Source organism: Mya arenaria, chromosome 1, assembly GCF_026914265.1.
Source record: "Mya arenaria isolate MELC-2E11 chromosome 1, ASM2691426v1".
NCBI lineage: Eukaryota > Metazoa > Mollusca > Bivalvia > Myida > Myidae > Mya > Mya arenaria.
Window position 1 is genome coordinate 44,305,738 of NC_069122.1, and position 21,022 is coordinate 44,326,759.

Here is a 21,022-nt window from a genome sequence, read left to right on the forward strand (position 1 = left end):
ACGTCAATAAAACGTTTATTGTGAAGGAAGCGAAAGCGCGATGCGGCTAATGACGTAGACATACGCAGTTAGAATACCGTGATGTATCTAATGATGTTGACAGAGACGAAGTCGGACAAAGTATTCCCTGTGTTTGCCATGTTAGGCAGGCGAAAAAATGTCATTGTCAAACGTTTCCAATTCAAATTTATATTTCATTGCATATATGATTCATAGCGACCAAATATACTTTCGTTGATAAATGGTCCCAAAGGCGTAAAATGAAACGGTCCTAAATGTTAACCCTGCAAAGATATTTGGTAATCCACTAACGTCACTGGAAGAATATTTTGTATACTTAGACACTTGATTGACACTTTCGTGGTCAGTTTAATATTTTAATTTCGAAAGTAGTCCTTTTGAACTGCCATGATATACTATTCAAATTTGAATTACAATGATCATATTGAACTGTAAAATAAGGCAGTATATAATGTATATAATATGTGGATATAAATGATTTCAAAATACTATTTGAGACTAGGAAGACCTCTCTAGCCTCCTGATTAACACGTAACAGTGTGATATGAAGTCGAATATATTTGATCGTTATTAAAACCGTGTTTATCCGGTTTGATAAGCTAAGGTAATCAGGTTTTTATGTATGTATCTATTCGTTTAGAACTTCAACAACATTTATGCATTGGTTCTTTATTCTGTATGATTACCGAGTTCATTCTGGCTTTGGTGAGGCTTATACATTTAAGTAAAATCTTGCTTTATTAATATATTTTAGAACAAGTTTTAGGTTGAGCGCTGTTCTAAGCGGTCAAAAACCTTCTACCGATGGTTTCAATTTATGGACACTACCCTATTATTCATAATCGCATAATGTAATGAAAACTACAGAAACAAGCCTAGGAGTCCATGGTTAAACGAATAATTTTATTTGTCTGGTGCTTCAGGTTTTCAGCATACAAACTGTATACTCAGTGACCTTTTGCATTCCTTACTGTTCTAAACTATGATTAAGATCCTATATTTGTTGCTTTAAAAATGATCTCAAGTATCTAAAACTATGGACTATTACTCTCATAGTTTAAACCTTTTAATACACATGTGTATATTTGGATGAGAAAGCCTAATATTTACATATGTATGACATTTAAACGCGTATTTAACATTGATATAAGACTGATTAATGTTAACATATTACGGTATGTTAAGAGTTGTCTGAGCCATTAAATCCCTTGAACCTTTTTAAAGCAAAGTGGAAGAAAAACACCCAATTAATGAGTCACATTAAGATAATGTTACGGTCACAATAGCGTCAAAGTCTACAACAGCCGGTTGACTTCATCTGGAACAGAAACCTAATATATAATAAGAAGGATGTCGTATTCCTTGGAGTTCTTCAAACAACACATTCTTCTTCTTAGAAGTCTAGCAAGCCATATTCGAGGACCGAGTTGCCTCATTAACAATACGTCGTAGCCGAAATGTTAGCTGTAACCGTCTTTATATAGACTTTAGGAGAGGACGACGAATAGATATTTGAAAAACAATAAGGAATGAGGTATGCGTCTGTGTCCTAACCACCAGTTCTGGTGCTCAATTCCAGGTGCCTTCAGGGTTTGTATGTTTGAGGTATGTTGTGTAACTCAATGTATTAGGGAGTCATATATATTTTTTATCTTAAAATGAAATGTCAATGAGTACAAACCATAACTTTGCTTGCAATTTGTATGAAGATGACCAACTTGATGAAGGCTGTGATAGCTTGAACGTTAGGTTACAATCCTTCAAGGAAAACAACGTGGTTCAAGTAAGACTTTTCTAAATGCATTAACATACGTTTGTGATGCAAACACTTTTGTTTTATGATCGGCTTAAACGTAAATCTGCTTACCCTATATCACATTGAAGCAATATGTCAACTCAAAATGTTTTGAAGATATGGGTTTGCCTTTGTCCTATTTTCGTTTAGATAAGATTAAGGTTCGGTTTTGATCATAGTCTATTAAATAAAAAAAAATGTTTCAGTTACCATTTCAAGAATTATTCTTACCTTCTTCTATTTATTTCTTGACAACATACGAATCACCTCTGAAATATAAATATAGTGTATATGGTTTGTCCCGGCACAGTAGGTTTCTAGGTTAAAAGTACCGTGAACCAATTTGTCTGGACGATACACATTTAGGCCACTTGATTAAGTTTGGACTCTCGTGTTATATATTGTGACTTTATGAGATAGTTCTTGACTAATAGTGATCTAGAAATTAAATAACGTATATTTTTGGGTGCACATTTTCATCCCGAATGGACCTCTAGTGCATTAAAAGGGTCTAATTAGACTTATCATAGTAAAACGCTGTTGACCAAAATGACACGGTATTGAACTTATCCGACTTCATGTCGAGGCAACCATTCTGACCACGATTTTCGTTTTCTGTGGCATCTAAAAGTACACAGTTGCTGTTTTGACCTAATAACTTATGTTTTGACCAAAATTAATTCCCCATCAAACTTTTGGCGAAAATCTATCAAGATCACTAGGCTAAATTACGAACTTTCAAGGATTGAAAGTTCACACGTGTCGACTGACGTCAGAAGAAAGACTCTAAACGAACAGACAAAATAAGATGTGTCAAGTGGTTGTCATAGGCAAAAGATATTCGGTACAATTTCGGCTTCATATAATGGTACTGGTTTTAATTTTTGAAACAAACATTGGTGTGATTTATATCAATGGAAACTATACGGACATATCCAATGCCGAGTTCAGAGGCAAATTGTTTAATACATAGCATACATTTGAAGAGATTCACACACCAATAACATAAAAAGCACCTCGGTCAATAAATAAATGAATGTGCCTGACTTTCAGTCCCCAATAGTGCAATAAGTAAGCTCAATATGCTGAGATAGTGTTTGAGGTTCTTTATAAAAATCTTTATTAATACATATTTAAACCTTTTTCTTGTTTTTAGGGCAAGTGATCAACATCGACGGTGGTAACACATACGAGAGTATTTAAACTGACTGACTATTCAATCATTTAACTCACATGTTTTCATTCTTGGTTTTTGGGGACATTATCCTCGCGAGCATTGTGAAGTGCTAGGCAACGACATGCCGCCATATTCATCAATGATGTGACTAAACAACGGTTCAAACTACACCAGCTATTAAAGCTTCCAGTACTGCAGAGCCAATATTCCTCAATCTCTTAAGGGGTTTTCATAACTTATGTCATTTTTTAAGTTAGGTTGCTCGTTTTTCATATAATATCTTTGCATATTTGCTTTGACACTATTTTATTAATTTACTTTATTTAAACTACTCACTGTCTATATTAAAAATGTATAAACGTATTTTTGACAAAATCTGAAAAAAATGATATGACATAACTTAGAAAATGCCTTAAACGTTTTTTATGAATACTGGCCCGAGTATGTTTTTCAAAGCTAAATAAACATCGAATGATCATGTATCACGAGTGTTCTTCTGACTTTGTTGTTTTATGAAATTAGTATAATATGTCATGTTTGAATAAAACTATGTTAAAATACCACTTGTGAGGGTTTGAATATGATAGATGATTACTTTTTCCCAAACCTTTATAATCATTTAGACCTTATAAACTTTAGGTAAAATAAATAAAAAATACAAATAATTATTATAATCTGTAGTTCCTGACTTATTTTGTCTTTCTTAAATACTTCAATATTTCGTATTGCATATAAAGGTAAAATGACCATGTTATTGTATCGAATGTGTTTATTTCTCGTACTATTTATAACATAATATAATATTATAAAATATAATATATGAATGTTTGTTAGATTAAAGCTACATGCATGTGTATGCAACTGTATATGTTTTAATCGTTAGTTGCATTTTGACAAAAATAAAAGAACATTAGTTTTAATATGCTTGATATCAAACACTGAATAAGTGAACGGTATATAAGCAAAAAACGTGATCATGAACATCCTTCTCTGAACTCTTTTTTGATCACTCTTCGGAATGTTTATCAGAATATTCTTCTGAGCTATCTTCATACATATCGGGAGCGATCGTTGTGGTCTCGTTGTTTAATTGATCTTCAAACATCTCAGGTGCAGATGTCGTGGTCTCGTTGTTGAACTGATCTTCAATCATTACCGGTGTAGATGTGATGGTTCCATTGTTAAATTGATCGTCAATCAAACCGCCCTCCTCTTTCTTCAACAGTTTGATATACTCTTCCTCCGTCAAAATATCTCCATCTTCAGAATCGTAGCCCATATATCGTACAAGATCTTCATCAGATATGTCAACACGGCTTTGACCTTGAACTTTTGTACCCAATTATGGTGGTCCATATATAAAAGGCGCCTTTCCAATCACAGGACCGGCTGCTACCGTAACTACTTGCGCACCGGGTGGGGGTTCATGTATACCGGAAATGCCATCTTGCTGGACTTCCCGATGGCTTCAGCTGGTGGTCCACTTTCGAAGAAGCAATTTGATTGGCTATCATATGTCTCTGAGCAGTTTACAACTTTAAAAGGATCGTAATCAAATGCAGCCGATGCAGCACCAAACATGGCGGCGTATGGGTCATACATGGGTCCCGGACTTCCAACAGGTCCCCATTGTCCGATGTCTCCTTGTTCTCCTCTTTCGCCATTTGGCCCCTTTAGACCCATTTCCCCTTCTGGTCCTTAAAAGCCAGGTTCACCCATTGGACCAGCTTCTCCATAAAATCCCACGTCACCTGGAACGCCGGCGATTCCCTGGATTCCTTAGAAATAGACACGAGATAAATGTAAACAATACAACATTTATCTCGAGCTATAAGTATGATACAAATGAGATAAACTTATTTTAATATTTTGATTTGATTAAGATTTGAACAAGCTCAGTGTTTCGCAAAATAACATTTATGATAGCCAACTAAGCCATTACAAGATTGTTATGCAATTTGCACTCATCCGATGTGTGATTAAGCAAATACGTACAGTTAAAAGCTATAGCTATTGTATATATCTGAAATATGTTGTCATCATAAACAGCTGCTAAATAGCACAGAAGTGTAAAATTTGAACTAAAAATAAGAAAGTTAGTCATTGTAACTAATTATATCCACTGGCAAAACTTAAGTAGTGGGGTATGTTAATTGCTACATATTTTAAATCTGTATAAGGTACTCCTGAATCATTTGACATTTTTGGTTGCTTTCAGTCGGTTTTGATCCGGTTTAGATGTAACACTGAATTATGTATACTACAAACATAATTTAATTAAGCATACCTGGCATCCCCAGTCTCCAGTCATCCCCACATCACCTTGATGCCTGGAGGCCCGGGCATACCAATAAAACCCACATGACCAAGTTACCCAGGAGGGCCTCTAAACCCATGTTTGCCATTTACACCAGCCCAGCCTACGTCACCGATAATCCCAGGGATTCCGTCGTAACAAGGGAAACCTTTCTCACCTATCTTGCCCGGGAAGCCGACAAAACCTGTAAGTAATAAATACACACGAAATAAGATTGCACAATTATAAAAGAAAAACAATTAGGAAAGGAATAACTTCTATAATAATCGTTCCTGTGTCTGGTTTAAAGGCTATTATTTTGAGTGTTCCATATACAAGGAATACTAAGGAAACAAAACTACCTTAATAAAATGAGAAACACTTAACAGCAACGACATGTTAAGAACAGGAACAATTGGCCATCCAGAACTTCGTTGAACCTTTTTAGTTGATATAACTATTTATATACAGTTATAAGTTGTAGTGGTATCATACATTCATAAAACTTTACTCAAGATTTAAAGTAACAAATCGGCTCCAATACCTGGTGGTCCGGGCCAGCCAGGATGCCCGTATGGGCCTGGTGGGCCGCGTAAGCCTGGGCGTCCACTGGTGCCTTTGTGACCTTTCTGACCTATAGATCCGATTCTGCCTGGTGGACCTTGGTGTCCAGGGATGCCTGACGAGCACAAAATAGTCAGAGCTATCGATGATGCAGGATGGTTAAATTTAATTTAAAGCACATATAACGATGTAAGTCCGCGAGCACATACTATTTAACGAAATTGAATGCACATATGACGATGGAAGACCGCGAGAACATACTAATTAGCGATACTTTATGCATATATGATGATGACAGTTCGCGAGTACATCATATTTAGCGATACTTTATGCACATATGATGATGGAAGACCGCGAGTACATCATATTTAACGAAACATAATGCACATATGATGATGAAATACCACGAGTACATCATATTTAGCGAAACTTAATGCACATAGGATGATGGAATACCGCGAGTACATCATATTAAGCGAATCTTAATGCGCATATGATGATGGAAGATCGCGAGTACATCATATTTAACGAAATTTAATGCACATATAATGATGAAAGATCGCAAGAACATCATATTTAACGAAACTTAATGCACATATGATGATGGAATACCGCGAGGAGTACATCATATTCAACGAAATTTAATGCACATATGATGATGGAAGACCGCGAGTGCATCATATTTTACGAAATATAATGCACATATTACGATGGAAGACCGCGAGAACATACTATTTAGCGATACTTTATGCACATATGATGATGGAAGTCCGCGAGTACATCATATTTAGCGAAACTTTATGCACATAGGATGATGGAATACCGCGAGTACATCATATTCAACGAAATTTAATGCACATATGATGACGGAAGTCCGCGAGTACATCATATTCAACGAAACTTAATGCGCATATGATGATGGAAGATCGCGAGTACATCATATCTAACGAAATTTAATGCGCATATGATGATGGAAATCCGCGAGTACATCATTTTTAACGATATTTAATGCGCATATGATGATTGAAGATCGCGAGTACAACATATTCAGCGAAATTTAATGCACATATGATGATGGAAGACCGCGAATACATCATATTTAACGAAATTTAATGCGCATATGATGATGGAAGATCGCGAGTACATCATATTTAATGAAATTTAATGCGCATATGATGATGAAAGATCGCGAGTACATCGTTTTTAACGAAATTTAATGCACATATAATGATGAACGATCGCGAGTACATTATATTCAACGAAATTTTATGCGCATATGATGATGGGTGACAGCGAGAACATCATATTTAACGAAAAATAATGCACATAGGATGATGGAAGACCGCGAGTACATCATATTTAACGAAACTTAATGCACATATGATGATGAAATACTACGAGTACATCATATTTAGCGTAACTTAATGCGCATAGGATGTTGAAAGACCGCGAGTACATCATATTCAATGAAATTTAATGCGCATATGATGATGGAAGATCGCGAGTACATCATATTTAACGACATTTAATGCACATATAATGATGAAAGTTCGCAAGAACATCATATTTAACGAAACTTAATGCACATATGATGATGGAATACCGCGAGAAGTACATCATATTCAACGAAATGTAATGCGCATATGATGATAGAAGACCGCGAGAACATCATATTTAACGAAACATGATTCACATATGATGATGGAAGACCGCGAGTGCATCATATTTAACGAAACTTAATGCACATATGATGATGGAAGACCGCGAGTGCATCATATTTAACGAAATTTAATGCACAAGTGATGATGAAATACCGCGAGTGCATCATATCTAACGAAATTAATGCACATATGATGATGGAAGATCGCGAGTACATCATATTTAACGAAATTTAATGCACATATGATGATGGAAGACCGCGAGAACATCATATTTAACGAATCTTAATGCACATATTATGATGGAATACCGCAAGTACATCAGATTTAGCGAAACTTAATGCGCATATGATGATGAAAGCCCGCGATTACATCATATTTAGCGAAACTTAATGCACATAGGATGATGAAAGACCGCGAGGACATCATATATATTGCGAAACTTAATGCACATATGATGATGAAAGACCGAGAGTACATCATATTTAGCGAATCGAAATGAACATATGATGATGAAATACCACGAGTACATCATATTTAGCTAAACTTTATGCACATATGATGATGAAATACAACGAGTAGATCATATTAAGCGAAACCTAATGCACATATGATGATGAAAGACCGAGAGTACATCATATTTAGCGAATCTTAATGAACATATGATGATGGAATACCGCGAGTACATCATATTTAGCGAAACTTAATGCACATATGATGATGAAAGACCGAGAGTACATCATATTTAGCGAATCTTAATGAACATATGATGATGGAATACCGCGAGTACATCATATTTAGCGAAACTTAATGCACATATGATGATGGAATACCGCGAGTACATCATATTTAGCGAATATTAATGCACATATGATGATGAAAGACCGCGAGTGCATCATACTTAACGAAACTTAATGCACATATGATAATGATAGACTTTAGGATACATTGAAATCAGTGAGCTATATAAAAACGTTTTATAGATTATTGTATTTGATAGTTGGATTCCTCTAAAACAGTAGTTTTTACCTGGGGGGCCCGGCTTGCCAACAAAAAGTCCAAGTCTATGATCAACTACCCCTCTCTTACGTCGGCTAAGAACTGAAAAAGCGAAGCAAAAGTTATTTGAATGGTAGATTAATTTGGTTTAAACCCATAGCATTACCTTCGCTCTACCGTTAGCTGTTCGGTGCGCTTCCCTTAAATTTATTGGTAAATAAAAAACAACATAAAGCATTAACTACTCAAAGTAAATCCTGGATGGGAGGTCCTCCGCGTGGAAGCACTAACTCCTTTCAAAAAAAAAGTAGTCTCGTTTGATAGATACTGTTCATTGCCATTAACTAAATATAGAGCATCGCCAATGCCTCCTAGCATCGGCCTTTAAAACGGTAATCATTATGACAAGGATCTCGTAGGACAAAGACAAAAATAACTGAACTACGGACCGGCTACGAACTTACAAAGTAAGGACTGATTTTGTACATAGCACTTAAGGCCAGTTGAAGTGAAATGAGGACATATTCTTGACGAGAGCTTGCGGTAGACCACAATCATATATCTGATTTAATGGAATGTTCTTTTCATTATATTTATTCTAATACACACTCCATATGCCCTCCCCCATCCCCTTTATTCATTGCTTCACAAACATACAGCAGTATAACGCACTGGGGATTAAAATTCTGTTTCATTATCTTATTTACCGGTTGATTTAAAATCAAAGATAATGTAGTTTCTGTTGTATATTGCAGACATGGAAATCGAAAGCTCTAACTCACATACGCAAGCAACACACGTGCGCACAATTGTACCTTGAACATATCATATACGCTTGATCTAAATAAATTATCATAAAAATCGATTATAGGACGAATGCGTTCGGAACTCCTAAGCCTTTTTTCGTGAAAACAACCTCGGATGTATGCCGGTACATTAGTTGAAGTAACTACGCGATCTTCTTGCAACGGACTTAAACATACCAATTTCTGAGTATGCAAACCGTCCAAATACATCCGAGGTTATTTTCGAGAAAAATGGCCGAGGAGCTCCGAATGTTGTTTTCGAGAAAAATGGCCGAGGAGCTCTGAATGGGACGAATGAAAAGATTATCGTCACATAGGTGTTATGTCCCATCATTAAACGTCTTTGTTTTTAATCAACAACGATTGTTATTAATTCTGGTATCAAAAGTTTCGATTAGTAAAACCGATGAAGTGTGCGTACTTGATAAGTGGTTTATCCAAAAATTACCATCAAAAGCTGAGACATGACATATCCATGACTGAACAGGTTGAGCTGCGTAACTGGAAAAAACGTCATTATGAACTAAGCGAAATAAGAATAAACGTGAATAAAGTAAAAAAGTGAGCTATCGTTGTTGACTCCGGTTTTGAACAACAGTGCTATCACTTCGAAATCGTCTCTGTGAATCTTTTATCCATGAAGCGGGTTGTACACATAAATATCAGTGCTCGAACACGCAATTCAAATTCCATTGGTCGTAAAACTCATAACGTATAAATATAATAAAAGCAATATTTTTCAGAAAAAAATAAGCACACTTTGGAACAGTTCACTTTTTTGTGACCATGACAGTTTAATGAAAAAAACCACGATATAATTACTTTCAATTCCGGTAAAATTAGTTCAACGCACGTTTGTCGCAAAACGACTTAATCAAGGTAAGAATAAACAATTGCGGTAGTGTCAGTTTTTCGCCTTTATCAAAGCATTCCCCTAAATCCATAAACATAATCAACTGAATCATGAAAATAAATAACCGCTTTTCAAAAGATATTCCAGGAGGCAATGTCCACCTTTAATTGCCGTAAATGAACTGTTTTCTTCAAACCGAGGCTTCTGTGTTTATTACTAAGATTTCGTTTCATGCTTCGCTTCAAAAGGATCTCACTTCCATAACTGATAGTAAGATATGTTGTACAATTGATACAAGAAAGAAAAACAACTATAACGTTCTACCTTCTTCCTTATTCCGTTTTACTTCCACCATATGTTGTTCAGGTGTTTCTATTTTCAGTTTCCATTCCTGAATCTCATGCTCTTCTTCTGATAGTTTTTCTACTAAAGCTGCAATCTTTGCTTCAAACCCTGTCGATACTGTATTAGCATTTTCGATATTCAATGAAAAACTCCCGCATAAATAAAACGAAAACAAACTAAACGGCTAACAACACACTACATATATCCATACTGAGTGCTTGCGTTTGATCCAGTGAAAGAGAACAAGTAAACTAAATTGCTGAAAAAAATAAGTCGGTGGGAATATAGATGCTTTGATGTGGTGTTTAACGGAAAGGCGATCGGTATCTAAGGGAACTAATTCGATGTGAATCTGCGAGGAATTATCCCATTCTTAAATTGAGCGTATGTGGAAATTTAACTTTGAAGTTGTGTTGTCTTAACCTTTATGTACACTAATGTAATAACACCTTTTTATTGTTCGCTCTATGGCAACATTGGTCGGGATATATATAATCAATAACTTTATTGACAGCCTTCAACATAGAACTTATGGACAGTATGTAAAACGTTCGACACATCTACACTTTTATTCATCTAAACTCATGTCACAAGTACATGACAAAAACATGAGAACATATAAACACATTAAGTCATTGCAAACACTATATACATTAAAGATAAAAAATAAATCAGTAAACATTTTATGTTTCATTATATGAGTAACATTTAGATAATTACAAACGTCAGCTTACTTTTATGCAGAATAAAGAGTCAATCAAATATTTACCAAGGGTGGAACACATTATTTTACATTTCTCAAACTAAAATAAACAACAATATGCTTCAGGAATTTACATGATATAATTAATTTGATATTATTATCATCAGGTTTGGTCCGAAATAGTTCTGAAGTTTTATACATTTGTATAACGATATAATCGTCTTTCAATAAATATGTTTTCTATACTCAGCAAAATAGTTACATTTAAAACCTGGTGTAATACAAGATTCAAGATTCAAGATTCAAGATTTATTTACAAAATATCCAGAAGGCCATAGCCCATGTGGACAAATATAAAAACCTGGTGTTATACATCACCAATACAGTTTTCATCGCAAAATCTACATCTTTAGCCATTCAGTATTTGGAAATTCATGACTTTCTCTGATATAAATCATATCATTTTTAGTAAATATAGATGTGATTTGTTTTAACCATTGGAGTTTATTCTTTCTAATTTTATTAACATATACATATATCTACGAAGCATCGCATTCAACACAGACACTGGAAGTTTTATACAAGTCTGGATTATAAGTTTTGACCATAAACTGATCATTTGTGTGTCGATATCTATTTACAATGGTTGAATACCACTTCTCTATAATCCACACAATCACTTCTTTTAACATTTTGTGTACATGTTCCATTGTTTTGTTCTTTTTCTAATACATAATTACCACCATAACCCATCCTCTTATTTCAGAAAAAAATACAATTGATTTTACAGTAGTCAGTAGATAAACATATATGTCTTCCTTTTTACTGAACAAAATATAGTTTTTGTTGCTTGTAAACAATACGATCTTTAGCTTTACAAAAAAATATAACCTTAACATTTAAATTTAGACATTTCATCAATTTTGTGAAGGTAAATCAAAGTAAATTATTATCTTTGTGAGTTTGTTTTCATAATTTCCAGTTTCACAGAGACTGAGAACGGTAGTCTTAAGTTTACATAATCTTAGCCATGTTAATAACTAGGTAAACACTTTCGAAACACATCAGCTATACAGTATGTGGAACACACAGTCTATACTTCATAACACAGATAATTCACTGCCGCCTAAAGCTCAAAATGCAATCAAACACAACAAAATTCAGTTTAAACCAGGAAATCGATCTTCAAGTGATGAACCTTTCTTGTTGATTTTTCTGTTGCCTCAACGTCAATTTCTGTTCCTCCAAAGATGAACCTTACAATTACCTCTCTGTCTTTTCCGCTGCGGGATAGAGGGATGGTAAGATTCCCAACACAAGTACACCCTGGATCTGTTGTATACATGGGGTTCTTCTCATATGTAATAAAAATGGGAAAGACAATTGAGCTTTGGTCTGATTCCATACTAACATAACGCCGTTTAAATTGGGTCTCACCAACCTTTAGTTTCTGTCCAATTTCTATATGCTTCAAAAAAATATCGGTGCATCGGGCTTTTCCTTCATAATATTTCTTTTTGGTCACATCGTGTTTGGTTGCATCGAAAGGAGAGGTCGTTTCAACACCGTAAGTCCGTTGGCTAATACGTTCTTTGATAGCTTTTGTGTTGTGCCCAAATATTACAGCCCCTTTCAGTACTGCCAGGCTTGCTTCCCGTGGAACAATTCTTTTTAGAGCTCCGAACTCTTTGCTCACAGCGTGTTGAAGCATAGGCGATTCGGAAAATCCACCTACCATCAAAATAGCTTCTACACCCCTGTTTACTGGCAAGCTTAGAATGTTCTTCAAGTGCCCAACAGTGCTTGAAACACATGTTTCGAAATACCGTCTGGCAACGCTAGCGTCGATCTTGACCTTTTCGTTTGTCATTGACACCTTATAACAGTAAAACAGATTTTTGAAGAAATCATGTTTAATTAATAATTGTCTAGTATAATTTGTTTAATATTTGAGTCAAAAAATCAGACTTCTAAAAAAAGTATTGGTAAGTATTGGAAACTGTATTTTCTTTTTCATTGTTATATTTATGTATTGCCTGATCGTGAATGATAATGACTTGCATATTAATACATAATTGAAAAGAACAAACAATTCTTACAAATTCATTTTACGACAAAATATATAAGTAGACACCATGTAACAGTAGAACAAGTATCAAGGATTTACCGAAGAGGCGTAATACGTGTTCTTGATGAGGTCACACAAGGCTCGTCCCTGTCGTTTCTCTATCAAGGTACACAGGGACAGAGGAAGGGGTATAATCATCTTGCTGTCCTTGTCTGGAGAAATGGACCGCTTCTTGTTTTCGAATCGACGAAACAAATCAATGAAATCGTACAAGTGGTTTCGCTTTAAATCGGCCATGGCGTCGAACCCTGCACACGAAAATAATATTTTTTGTATGATTTACGAACTGTAAAACAATGATATTAAGAATATTTCTATTCATTTTTATTGAAATGCTATCAAAATTGTGGTCTGAGCTTTATCAAACTTGATCACACTTCAAATGGCAACAAACTTTTGGGTTAAGAGTTGAATTTATTCTTGGAAAGTATTTCTTGGATCGATTTTTTTATTAACAATAAAGTCAATCTTCATTTATGTTAAGCAAAATAAAAATCAACTTTTCTCCAAGACAGAATGACCAAATATATTAAGACTTTTAGGATGTCTTCTTCAGTTTATATGAAACCAAAATACGTAAATACAAATAAATAAGTTTTTGTTATTGAATGAATTACCATACTGTTCTCAATAGAACCTTTCTTCTGAATCACTGACGATGATTTATGCTGGTTCAGTATAAATGTATGTTCTAAAATACCATATGCGTTGTTTAAAAACATCATCTATGTTACCTGCAATGTCATTGATGAAACCTTTGAAGGCTTCGTCGACCTTAGTTCCACCCCACGCACCGCCGCTCGCCTTGTACAGTTCCTTTACCTCCATCGAACGCAACACTCCATGGACGGTGATATCTATTGTCCCACCTTAAGTTATAGAATATTTCCTAATTTCTATACATTGCAACATGCCATTATGTTTTCACTTAAGAATGTAGCTCCTTAAGGTATACGAGACACAAATACGCGGATTCTGGATGCCTAGTGACCCCAAAAAGTGGTATCATTCTAATGGGATTTTAATGTACAGCAAGTATATGTAGACATTATACTGTACATCGTTTTACAAACACGTTACTTTCACCTCTAAGGGCTTCAAAACTGGTCATTGCACGTCCGATTTTATTGTTGTTATTAAGAGCAAAAGAAAAAAAACTTTAACCAAAATTATCAATAAAGTTGTTTATTTAAGATGTAAGGAATTAGTTTTTAATTTAACTTATTAGTGAATGGAGCTATCCGAAAACTAACTTATTTGTTGGCCGGATGCTTTAAACGAAACCACCACCAAACGGAACAGAAGTAGGAAATTGAACCACATTAATAAAAAAATCTTATACTCGTTATTTATTTTTATTACTATTACTACTGCTAAAGGATTATATGGCTTTGCGTAGCATGAAAACATTTTGTCAATTCAAGGTAAATGAGGTTCCGGCTTCGCGATTATCTGAGCATTGACAAATGTATTTATACACACATGAACCGCCTTTTAAAAATATTTAATGTTTACAACTGAAATACCATGCACGCATATAAGGAACGAAAAAAAGGAGTGTAAATATTACACAAATATTACTATAACTTCTACAACATGTTCAAGTACATCTACCATTACCACTGCTTTTATTCCAGCAAAAATGTTTAAATTTTATTTAAACAATGCATATAGTATGCTAACAGACTCTTTCGCGTTCTCCTTAGATCAGTTTTGTAAGCTCCGTTTGAATAGAGGGGTTACGGAACCTGCTGTTACGAGTACGATCTACCTGATTGCTACGTACATTATCCAAAAACATACCAGCGTGTATTTTGTACCTAGAAAACATGTGAATTATTTGATGCACATCCTATTGGTACAAATATGCTTGTGCAAGGTGAACTGCAATGGCATCAACACAATCCCAAGAAAGAAAAATTATGTCAGCCATCCCTTTGCGTAAAAAAAGAGGGTTTGCAAATGACTTTAAATGCCAACATCCAATTATACTGAAATCGGTACGTATGAGCAGTGTTCGACTAACTCCTTATGATAAGGTGCGTTACATTTCATTATTTGATCAAATATTAATTCATGAAAAGGTATAAAAAATGTCCTCACGTATACTCGAAGATACTTCATAATATTACTCATATTGCTTAACTCTCCATTCAGCTACCAGTACAGATAGAAATTGCAATTGCTTAACACGTTGTATTTATGCTTAAATAAAAACTCACTTTGTACGAGCCTATTCAAACCGGTGTTTAAAGTTCCCATGCCTTTGGTATCGGCAGGACGTTTTAAATTTGTACACTGTACACATGGGTGTTAAAAACAAGTTATCGCCTAAACGTTCATATTTAAGTAACGTTTCGTAATCTCTCCAAGTTGAGAGCAAGGAAAGGACAAATTGGGGCATAAGAAAGAAATATTTACTCTAGGATTCATATTAGAACGGATTAAAGCGAAGCTAAGACAAAAGACACATTTGGTTGTACGAAAACGATACTGAGTCATGTTGGAACAGTATGTGCAGGTCCGGGGCTACTGTTTTTATGGCATCTGCCTGTTATACCTCCCGCATCCAACACCAGATATCTCTGTCCAGCTTTCGGTATGCCGAGCGACGTTTTATTTCCTCTTCGTTCAACCGGTAGGTGGCGACAAAACAATGACGCTGCCTCTGGTTCTAGAGCAACTTGTTTCTTCGATACCAGCCTTCAGGAAAAACGCATATTAGTGAATGTGCTAAAGCACTAAACATAATACAATTCTGCACGCATTGTACTTATATTCAAAATTAATGCGTTGCTCAACGTTGATAATAATATTAGATAAAAATGTTTATCATTCAATATATTCGTACAATATACCGCATTGCCCTATCGAAAAGATAAAGGACGACGATAAATCAGATGTTTTCAAAATTGATCAATGAAAGAATACAGTGTATTTTCGATCTATATTTACAAATTATTTGGATTTTTTTCCTTTCTTAACGAAATGCTTATAAATACATATCTCCTCTCATGTCCCCTGCATACCACATTGTATTGAGTGTTTTTGATAATCGATTAAAAGTTCTAAAAATACTCAAATTGTGTTAAAAGCTCTTTATCATTTGTCTATTTATCGTTTATGGCTTTTGAATACCTGTTTAGCGGCTTCTCTCATAAACTGTTTGGCAGCATTGTCCCAGATTGCTGGCACAGTCAACACCCAGTGTATCTCATTCTCTCGTATTGTGCCAGAAATTTTGTCGTTTGAAATTCGCCAAAGGTCGTCCTTGAGCCATCTTCAATTCATTAAAAGTAGTATTGTTTTGTTCTAGTTATTAACATATTCAAAAATGTTAACCTGCATTAAACAATTCTACTTTAAATATAAAGATTTATTACGACTCGTCTAATGTTCTTGACAGATATACACCATATGTTTTGTTAGATATACATCGTACGTGTTCTACATATACGAACAGATATAAACCATAAACCCTTGACATATATAAACCGCATATTCTGGACAAATATAAACCGTATATTCTTGACAGATATCAACCGTTTATTTTTGACATATTTATCTTATATATCACTGCTATTGATCTGTTCTATCAACACCCCGAAATCTTAAGATCAATTGAAAGTGCAGTCATTCAATGAAGGGCAGATATGTGTAGTAAAAAAACTAATAATATGTTTTATATAGTTACGACGACCGTACACAATAGAGAAAGAGAAACTAGCGAGAAACTTAAAACAACAACAACATTTATATATTAGTTGTTTTACAATTTTAAAGAATAAGAACCATGATCCTTGCAGCCACCAGAAAAGCATCCTTTCATAATAACCCCTGTACATTTAAACATCGCTCAATATAATTCCCCCCAAAAAATTAAAACGTAATGCTTACATGATACATTAATTTAATGCAATATAATTGTTTACATGTTCTAGCACCGGTAAAACTTTTATAAAGACTTGTTAACATTTTAATGAACGTTTATTTTTCCAAAGGTTAAAGTTAGAAAATATTTTCCTTACATACAAAATAAATGCGAAAACATCATCAATAACTTTCTCTAAGACTCTATAAGAATCATTTTAATTCTATGTTTTCTATACATTTAATAAATAGAAAAATCTAAAACTTTCTGAAGAAAAAAAAAAAAAAAACATGCTAAAAGTAGCAGAGGAGAAAACATACTATTTTTATTTTAATGAATCTAGCTGACTTTACAGATAAGACCCAGTATATTAACCATTAAGTAGTGAATTTTTAATGCATATATTCAGGTTACAGTGTTATTTGATATAGAGGCACCCACATTTAATATGTCTGTGCAACTATTTGGCTTACTTGATCGATGGTGCAAACACAGTTTTTGCAGATAGATAACGACTATTTTCGTCTTGAATGACCATATCCCGTTCGATTTTCTGAAACAAAATGAGAGTACATCAAATTAACATAGATAGGTAGTTTGTTTTAACGAGTCGCTTGGAAATATTTTAAGTGATACATTTTGTTAAATCAGAATTTTTCAAACGCTTTCGATTCGTGTTGAAACTTTGATTGTTTTTGGATACAGCTATTTCAATCAGCCATGTTGCCGACATGTTGATGCGAAATACTAGCATTCTATGTCAGTGTTTGTTTCATCGATATATTTTACAAATTTATAAAAAAATCATTTCAAGTTTTAAATTTATTGTACTCAAAACAAGTGGACAAACTTCAAATTAATACATTACGATATGACACAATCATTGAATGGTAAAACGTCAAATGCCTGATATCAAATTACCCATTAAGTTTTGCCTAATATTGATTGTAATCAACATGATCAAGTTATTTACGTATGGCGATTTCTATAAAGTAAGTCATGAATAAACTTTATGTATAAATATTGGAACGGCACACAGACTAAAAATATGAATATATTTATTATTAACAGCACAGTAAAATGGGTTAGAAAATACAAACAACATGATGTGAAAGCAGATGAATTCCATAAATTGAATTTTCCCTCTAACCTTTGGCATGTACTTGCCTGGTTCCATAACTTCATTTTAAACCTTTTGAAGAAGTAGTACGATTCATGCGCCTCTTCGTCTATCAGTTCTGCGTATCTTGTCTCCGCCTCAAAGACAAATGCCTCCAGGGTTCTTCCATCGGGTTTTATCAAAACCGTTGTTGGTCCTTACCAAAAGAATGTATATGTGTGTTTGATAATTAAAACAAAATACAGTACGATTAAGTTAGATTATGTTCACTCTATGTTATGGAGAAATTGATGAAAATAATAATATTGAACCAAGTCTGTACTGCGTCATATGTTTATCTCCTTTCATTTCTTTTTATATATTTCAAATTAAGTGCAGCGGCTCAAAGTCATGTATATATATATATCTTAAAAGACTCAAATAATTGAAAAGAAACTGCCTATAATAACTACTTTGAGCAGGTGCGAGTAAATTCTTAAATCTTATTGGATAACACAACCCATGTGATATTCATTCATTTCCCAATGAGCATTCGTGTATGCAAATCAGCTTGTTAATCTTCATAACCGGGCTACTTTCTATTTACAACCTATGGCGTCACGTCATAGTAGGAAGTTGCTTACATGTGCATTTTCCTTCTTAAAAAAATCTGGGGATAAAAAAGCAACAACTGAACAATAAACCTTTAAGAAATATTGCTTTTGTTTTATTTTTTATTATAAATGACAAAAAATTGATTGCGGATCACTGGAAGCTGAAAGTTCGTCTACAGCACAGAGTAAACATGGCGGATGATCTGTTAGATTTCGACTTGCTTAAAGATATTTTTGGTAGTTTTGAGTTGTTTGTGCCGGAATTGAGTGAGGAAACTGCTGCTGCTACTGAGAGTTTTCCAGAAATTGAAGAACTGATGAACATTTCATTTGATGATTTGCCTGAAGTTACAAATAAAAATGAAGGTGAAAATGAAAAGTAAGATCTAAGCCAACAGCTTAACGAAAGTAATGACATGCCGACAATTCAGGAATATAAACAACAGGGCAGTAGATTTAATGGTAAAACTATTGTCTTAGGTAAGGAATAATGGAAGATACATTTCAGAGTTTAAAAAAGTCGCCTTTATGTAAATATCTTACACGAAAGGTGTTGTAAATCCGCTTCGAAATGGGATAAAATGAGGAGTCGGCAGCCATTACTGGTCACATCGTTACTAAATTTAGCTCCTCGTGTCTCCAAGACGATGATGTATCCATACACGTGGGAAGGCTACAAACTACGTGGAATTATCGAGTGATGAATTGCGGTTCTTGGATAATAGCAAAATGAAAATGATCTTTTATTTTTATGGTTGTTATTATAAGTATTGAACATTAGTTTTCTGCGTTTCATTGATGTATGAAGTGTCGGAATCAATGAAACGCAGTAAAATTATGTTCAATTCTTAAGTAAATTCATAAAAAAACGCCGTCTAGCAGTAAATGCAATCTTAAAACGCAAGCAATTAGATTTTTTTATATAATTATCATTACAAACCCTTCGTCGATTCATGTTTCAGCCACTGTTTTGCTGATATCTGTGTTGGATCACTTTCGTATTCATGACGAAAGGAGAACGCCCAACTCGAGTACATCGTACCGAAATCTATGGCTGCAACCAGCAATGGTTTCGACTGTTTCAAAAAGAAGAATTGAGAAATCTGCATCGAATCGTACAAAACAATCTCTAATATAGTATAAAAATGGCCTAACAAATAAATAATATCGAGTCTATTTGGCAATAAGCTGAGGTGGTTCCAGCATTTCACACTAGAGAAGAGGGGATGGAGACCGCGGCGTACCTTAAGACGTACCCTTACCACATCGGCATTAAAAATATTGGTATCCTATGTCACTTGAGGTCGGGTTTTACGGCACATATAATTTTTGTCTGAAATGTTGCATTCTAGTGCATTCGTAACACAATAATATTACCAATTTTGGCAACAAGCTCTTTGAAATATACCACACTAAAAGTAATAGAGTGCAGCACATGAATCATTAAATAAATTTGCTAAAATTCATGTATTAAGAACTTTTCTTTACTAATTTCATTTATATCGATTGTAGCGACAGTTTACAGAAACACTCGAGTACTTTCCCTGGGTAGAATCCAGTACTGTTGTCCAATTTTAGGCCATGAGAACCTTAGAGGCGGCCCCCTAACTACACGACCACTCTCACCGTCTCACCACTTAAAACTTGTATAAATAAGTATAGGAACTTCTAAAAAATGTAATGCAATAAACATGTACAGATATAAATATGTTATTCGGTATAAAGCATATTTCATTAGAGTGATTCGAATGTGTACTTACAAGAGACATATCGGAATCCCTCTTTCGTTATTGTCGTCGACTGGAACCAAATACAATACGGAAATTAAAATGGATATGATGTTTGAAAACAATGATATTTTACTTTACTTCCTATTTTGGTTAAATCCCTCAGTCCTTCACGATTTGATGATAACATGCAGATACACGACGCGTATTTTTTCATACTTCCTCTTTCGATATACAATTTGCTTGCAATGCAATACGGCCCATTTTCTTTCACAAGCTCTTATTTTATATTACCATTTTTTTAAACATAAATCTAAATTGTTATATGTAAACTGCTAAATTTACCTTAAGCGATCCTTTATTTAA

The 21,022-nt window shown here is 34.4% G+C and overlaps 1 protein-coding gene across 1 annotated transcript; it reads right to left on the minus strand.

Moving 5' to 3' along the window:
- Nucleotides 1-5,363: 5,363 nt before the first annotated feature.
- LOC128227461 (heat shock 70 kDa protein 12B-like) lies at nt 5,364-20,792 on the minus strand. Its single transcript, XM_052938031.1, has 12 exons — nt 20,690-20,792; nt 19,870-20,005; nt 18,384-18,532; nt 17,690-17,769; nt 15,906-16,048; nt 14,080-14,214; nt 13,385-13,593; nt 12,805-13,093; nt 10,494-10,631; nt 8,541-8,612; nt 5,834-5,968; nt 5,364-5,494 (listed from the first exon to the last, which is right to left on the minus strand). The coding sequence occupies exons 1-12, from the start codon at nt 20,696-20,698 to the stop codon at nt 5,364-5,366; spliced, it is 1,626 nt and encodes a 541-aa protein (XP_052793991.1). The 5' UTR covers nt 20,699-20,792.
- Between the last annotated feature and the right edge of the window lie 230 nt (nt 20,793-21,022).